Genomic DNA, 6,696 nt, shown 5'->3' on the forward strand with positions numbered 1-6,696 from the left:
TTACTGTTGTGCCTCATCTCTTACAAAAGCTTTCCAGAACTTGCAAACTGCTTTTTATACTGTTCAACATACCTTGTGTCAATTGAAGCTTATCCTCAACACTGACAAAACTAAACTAATGGTGTTTTCTAATGCAAGAAATAGACCTGTGAACCTTTCACCTGTTATTACCTGTCAGGGCAAGGAGATTGAGGTTGTAACCTGATATAAATATCTTGGAATTCTAATTGATGACGGCCTCTCTTTTAAATTGCATATTCAACAACAAAAAAATTGAAGCTGAAATTGGGATTTTATTTTAGGAATAAGGCCTGTTTTTCTTTTGAAGCCAGAAGGAGGCTAGTATCAGCTACATTTATGCCTTTACTAGATTATGGGGATATTTTATATATGAATGCTTCCGCTCAGTGTTTGAGATCAATTGACACTCTTTATCATGGTACTTTGAGATTTATTTTAAACTGTAAAACCCTTACGCACCACTGTACTTTGTATACCAGGGTTGGCTGGCCTTCTCTAGTCACTCGTAGGCTCAGTCACTGGTATACTTTTATTTACAAAGCCATTTTGGGTTTACTACCTTTTTATTTGGGCATTTTTATTGTTCAGAAATGTGGTGGGTACTCTCTTCGTTCACTGGATTTTATCCTGCTAACTGTTCCAAATGTCAGAACTGAATTTGGTAAAAGGTCTTTTATGTACTCTGCGCCATCGTCTTGGAACACCTTACAAAATAATTTTAAACTGGAAGAACTTGTCCCGATTGGTGTTTTTAAATCTCTGATGAAGGATTTTGAGGCTGATTCCCTGACCTGTCAATGTTTTTAATTTGCTGTTTTTGATATTGTAGTTTTTCATGTTGTCTGTCTGTAATTTTTTGTAATGACTTGGTGCTGCCTATCTTGGCCAGGACGCTCTTGAAAAAGAGATTTTAAATCTCAATGAGCCCTTCCTGGTTAAATAAAGGTTAAATAAAAAAATATATATATAGACTAGTATCATCATTAGTCCTGTACCGGTGTATAGGGCCTGTATCGTGGTTATTATAGACTAGTATCATCATTAGTCCTGTACCGGTGTATAGGGCCTGTATCGTGGTTATTATAGACTAGTATCATCATTAGTCCTGTACCGGTGTATAGGGCCTGTATCGTGGTTATTATAGACTAGTATCCTCATTAGTCCTGTACCGGTGTATAGGGCCTGTATCGTGGTTATTATAGACTAGTATCATCATTAGTCCTGTACCGGTCTATAGGGCCTGTATCGTGGTTATTTTAGACTAGTATCATCATTAGTCCTGTACCGGTGTATAGGGCCTGTATCGTGGTTATTATAGACTAGTATCATCATTAGTCCTGTACCGGTGTATTGGGCCTGTATCGTGGTTATTATAGGCTAGCGTACCGGGAATGGTGAGGCTAACTATATCGTGGTTATTATAGGCTAGCGTACTGGGAATGGTTAAGCTAACTATATTGTGGTTATTATAGGCTAGCGTACTGGGAATGGTTAAGCTAACTATATTGTGGTTATTATAGGCTAGCGTACTGGGAATGGTTAAGCTAACTATATTGTGGTTATTATAGGCTAGCGTACCGGGAATGGTTAGGCTAACTCTGATGCAGTTTGTTACACAGTTGCTGAGAGATGTGTGTAAACCACAGGCCTATGTATCCATTCCTGCTGTTCTCAAGCCCATTGTTGCATCTCCCTCCCTGCAGTCTTAGAAACATGAAGGTAAACAACTAAAATATACTTTATAACAGGTGAATAACTAAACCTTATACTCCAATTAAGCAGGAAAAAGCACTTATTATAACAGACCTGTAGCACTGTAAGACACGTGTTTCTCTATTGATGGTATTAAACCTGTTTTATTCTCAGGACCATGACTATAACATTGAGTGTTGGGACACAGGGCAACAACATATCCTGGTCTCTTCTACATAATAAAACTAAATATTACAAAAATAAAGTGTTTAAAAAACAATGCTAAACAAAACAAAATATATGAAACCACACTCCAGTACATTTTACAATACCATTCACATTCAAGCATGTGTTCTGCAGAAGAAATCCCCAATAAAAACTAGAATGGTGAGGTATAATGTCTTATCAAGTGTACTTACCTGGTGAAGAGAGAGATGTTTGGTAGGAGACATTACTGGCTGTGTGCAACAGAAGAGTGTGAGGTCTGTGGTTCACTATCTAGATGTACTGAGGGACTGAAGGGTGATGCAGAGCTGACGCCGAGGTGGTGCGCTCAGACCGGTGGCTCAGTAGACCGGCGAATCAGAGCGCCGGAGGGGAGCAACGGGAGGAGACACCTCATGAATAAAGTTGGTTATATTGTGTTATTTAAAGCTGGAACCCTTAATGCTGAAACTGTCCGTTTGGGATATTACAACAACAAAGAAGTTAATGTAAAAAATGAACCGTTCTGACATCACTGCACCATAATAGAACAGTAGAATATGGACTGCACAGGGATAGTTCAAGCCAAAATCTAAGTAATTCTAATTGAGTAATTATATAGCATTTTCAAAAAGCATAATAAAAAAATAAAAAAAGCATTACATTAAAAGCCGCAATGCCTATAATCCATAATTGGATTGAATCCAACCCAATGTCTATTGAGCAGCACTGGGGCTGTTGAATTTCACAGTAGCGTATTGGAAATCCTGGTCCTGTTTCTGGGGATGGGAAGGTGGGACGGTGGAGTACAGAGGCACTTCCTGGTTTCTGTGTTGGATGCTGGCGTAGGTAACGTCATCCTGCTCGTCTGTGAACGGTCTCTGTGCTGCAGTAGGGGCCATGGCCATGCCTGAGATGTTGTCATACACTGGATTAGAGTCTCTCTGATGGGGAGAGAAGACAGACAACATGAGGGGTGAAAAATTAAATAATACCACAGTCGTTGAGTCCATCTATACACAGATCACTTTAGTTCTCAGTCAGCTGATTCCAACAGACTCACCTGTCCATTCTCTACTGTGTCTCTCCTGTCTTGTGTGTCAAATATGGATTTGGAGTCCTTCATCCTGTTTTGTGAATTAATGAATGCATGAATCAATCAATTAATAAATCAATCAACAATCAATCAATCAAGCAATATTTGATCGAGTACAAAACAGAATGTGAAAAAGGGTAAATTCTTCTCACTCACCTGAACCACATGAACCCAAAGAGACAGATGATGAGAAACAGAAAAACCACTATGATTCCTACAACTGGATTCTTCAAAGACTTTGGTTCCCCAACAAATGTAACAGGAGAACGGAGATTCTCGTAGCCTTTTACAGCACAGGAGTAGCTGCCTGCATCCTCACTGCTGATTTGGTCTAGGGAGAGGTAGTTATCTTGGGTGTTTGTGTTGGTGAGACGTTGTCTGTTCTTGTACCAGATGTAGGTGGGGTTGGAGTTGTCAGTTAGCGTACAGGTGGTGCTACAGGTCAGTGTCACCTTCCCTTTCTCTGTGGCAGGAGTCTCCTTCACCTGCAAGTCTGAAAAGGGGTAAATGAAGACAAAAGAGCTCAATCATCTTCATTTCCACCAATAATATAATGACTTAGACTAGATTATATAATACTGTAATGGCAGAATTACCTGTGACATTCAGAGTTATTCCAGGGAAGCTGTATCCCCATTTTACCTCAGTTGTTGTAAATCTAAACTTGTATTCAGCAGAGTCACTTTCTCTCAGGTCTGTGATTCTCAGGGTGGAGTGTTTGTCTGTAGTTGGAAGGTACTTCACACGACCTGCATACTCTGGGTCCTGGCTTAGATCTGCAGTAACTCCAGAATCCCATTTGTTGAACCAGGATACTTCTGTGACGTTATGCCAGCTGGGATGTCTATATGTACAGGTAATGTCCACTGTTGACCCCTTCAAGGCACAGATACTCTGATGGGTGTAAGTCACATTCATACATCTCTGACCATGAACACCTGAAACAAAATGTATCAAAATGTATCAATTCCTGAAACGATAATGAGACTATTTTCAAGTGTTTTAGATGTATTGGACTGGTTCATTTAAAATAAATACAAAATATAGACACATACAATGCATTCGGAAAGTATTCAGACCCCTTGACTTTTTCCACATTTTGTTACGTTTCAGCCTTATTCTAAAATTGATTAAAACATATAGAATTCTAAAACGGTATAACAAGATAACATACCATCAGCCATTTTCTACCTTGTATATTATACGGTATAATTTTTACTAATGTTACTATCCAAGAGTTCACAGATGTGTCTGTTATTCCCCACATGTTCTACTATTTGTCCACAGGCCTTAATAGTTGATACTTAAGATGATTATTATAGGGGAGTCCAGACTCACACACTGTAGGAGCGAGAAAATCCTTATGGCCTTTTACAGTACAGGAGTAACTGTCTGTAGAGTAATGCCCGACCACTAGAGTGTTCAAAGAGTATTGTTGGGAAGTAGGGTCATGGAGATGTTGTCCGTTCTTGAACCAGATGTAGGTGGGGTTGGGGTTGTCGGTCAGAAGACAGGTGGTGCTACAGGTCAGTGTTCTCTTATTTTCCTCTGTGGAGGAAGACACCTTCACCTGCAGGTCTGAATGAAAGGGGACTAGAAAAACGAAAAGTGAATGTATTTTTAATTATTATAACTTGCAATATGATATTGTATTGGATTACAATTAATATATTTGTAATAGTAGTTGTAGTAGTAGAAGTAGTAGATATTATATGTTATCTGTGACAGTTCCCCCATTCTGCATACTGTGTTTTAAATCTGAACTTGTAGTCAGCTGAATCGCTCTCTCTCAGGTCTGTGATTCTAAGGTTGCATTCTTTCTCTTTAGTCCCAAGGTACTCAGCATGATCTGTATACTCTGGCACTGAGCCCAGGATTTTAGGCGCTGCATTACATTTCTCTTGGATATACCAGTTTGGTTCTGAGACAACATGATAACTTGGATGTTTATATGTGCAGGGCAGTTCCACTGTTGAGCCCTTCAATGCACAGATACTCTGATGGGTGTAAGTCTCATTGAAACAGTTCTGACCCAGAACATCTAAAACAGTAGTAGACCCATTCATTTATTAAATTGGTTTATTCAATTATTATTGCACTCAACAAAAATATAAACGCAACATGCAACAATTTCAAAGAGTTTATTGAGTTATAGTTCATATAATGCCATGAACTTTTTCATGGCATTTTATAATTGTCTGTACATTGAATAGCAACAAGGATAACTATCATAAGAGGAATATTAAAAATCTAAGAACGTGACCATACAGTACCTGCCACTGACAAGAGAAAGACCACAAACACACTTCCTGCTGTTCTCAAGGCCATTGTTGCATCACCTGATGAAGATTGGATAAACAAAGTTAATCACAGACATGACGAACATATAGTCAGAATTCTCTGTTGCTAGGCAAGAACTTAATTGGTTCCTTTCACTGGGTTTGTGTGTGTGTGAAATGGGGATCTGACCTCGGGTTGAATTCCTCGCTCTTACTTAATCCATGGCTGTCCTACCTTATCAGAGACTGAAAACAGACTGTTGCCTAATGCCTCTCTCCTCAAACAAAGTCCTGAGAGCGGAGCCAGAGTTGAACAGAGTTCAGACTAATCCTGAGTAATTACAGCATAACGGGAGGGGAGAGAGGAGTTGGGTTTGGGTATGTTTGAGAGATTGAGTGTGGACCTGTCATGTCCAACAATCAATCTTCAGGTCAAGCCAGGGTGAGCTGGGGTTGAACAGAGTTTAAACTGAACATGATTATTTGTGCATGACAAGGGCTTGATTGATGGTACTACTATTGATTATAAACTGAATAAAAGTCAAATTTAGCCGCTATCATAGACTAAGGAAGTGGGCGGAGCGGTAGAGACGGGGAAACTGAGGATGGTGGTGGGGGAACCCAAGAGGGAGGGTCTTTAAGCTAAGATGTATGTGAATATGACTATATAAACGGAGAGCTGAGAGGTAGACGAGAGTTGCTCTGCAGACCAGCTCAGCTTTCGTTGCTATATGTAATAAAGTCTATCTTGATTCTACAAAGATTCTGGAAGAACTTTGATTTTTAATAAGTATAGTGAGAGGGGAACAATTACTTATTCATCAGATCTGTCTGTAGCACTGTTTACACATAATAATCAATGTATTGCTTTATCCTTACAATCCTATAGCATTCAGACATGGGTCCCTTTCATTATCATTACCCAGGAGAATATGGTTTATCACTAAAAACATACTATAAAACACTATATTATAAGATATTTTCAAGTGTACTTACAGAGGGAAGTGGATAGGTTTTGTAAGACAACTCACTGGCAGTATGGAAAGGAGAAGTAAGTGAGTGGCTGACACGACACAAGTTGCTGTAATTTCCTTCCTTTTGATGCAAGAAGACATCTATTATTGGTCGGGTTCCAGGCAGAATACATTGAAGACGTTGCATCAGGGCTGCCAGAAAACGTGTGACGAGGCGGCATTTGCCACAGCACTTTTCAACACCACATTCAATTTTGTTTAATAGAATATATAGTTGCAAAGGGGACAAAGTGCTGTTTTTTAGACCGATTTGCCTCATGATTTGTCAACTCACACAAAATATCTCTGTCCTTCACATAGGAGTGCTGCTGCAGGCTCTTTACATGTCTTGACCAATCAGATTGATGGAAATCGCAGGTAGCACACATGA

The 6,696-nt window shown here is 39.4% G+C and overlaps 1 protein-coding gene across 1 annotated transcript; it reads right to left on the reverse strand.

The window, feature by feature from the left end:
• Positions 1-1,859: 1,859 nt before the first annotated feature.
• Positions 1,860-3,216, reverse strand: LOC311119903 (uncharacterized protein). The gene is made up of 3 exons (XM_084194554.1): positions 3,170-3,216; positions 2,981-3,044; positions 1,860-2,861 (listed from the first exon to the last, which is right to left on the reverse strand). The coding sequence occupies exons 1-3, from the start codon at positions 3,178-3,180 to the stop codon at positions 2,634-2,636; spliced, it is 303 nt and encodes a 100-aa protein (XP_084050680.1). The 5' UTR covers positions 3,181-3,216; the 3' UTR covers positions 1,860-2,633.
• Positions 3,217-6,696: the final 3,480 nt, after the last annotated feature.

Source organism: Coregonus lavaretus (assembly GCF_964263955.1).
Source record: "Coregonus lavaretus genome assembly, contig: HAP1_SCAFFOLD_55, whole genome shotgun sequence".
Taxonomy (NCBI): domain Eukaryota; kingdom Metazoa; phylum Chordata; class Actinopteri; order Salmoniformes; family Salmonidae; genus Coregonus; species Coregonus lavaretus.

Bases quoted from the DNA above. Each gene is read 5' to 3' on its own strand.
- LOC311119903 (XM_084194554.1), bottom strand. The intron at 2,862-2,980 runs GTGAGTCTGTTG...TCTCCCCATCAG, and splicing joins ACACAGTAGAGAATGGACAG to AGAGACTCTAATCCAGTGTA.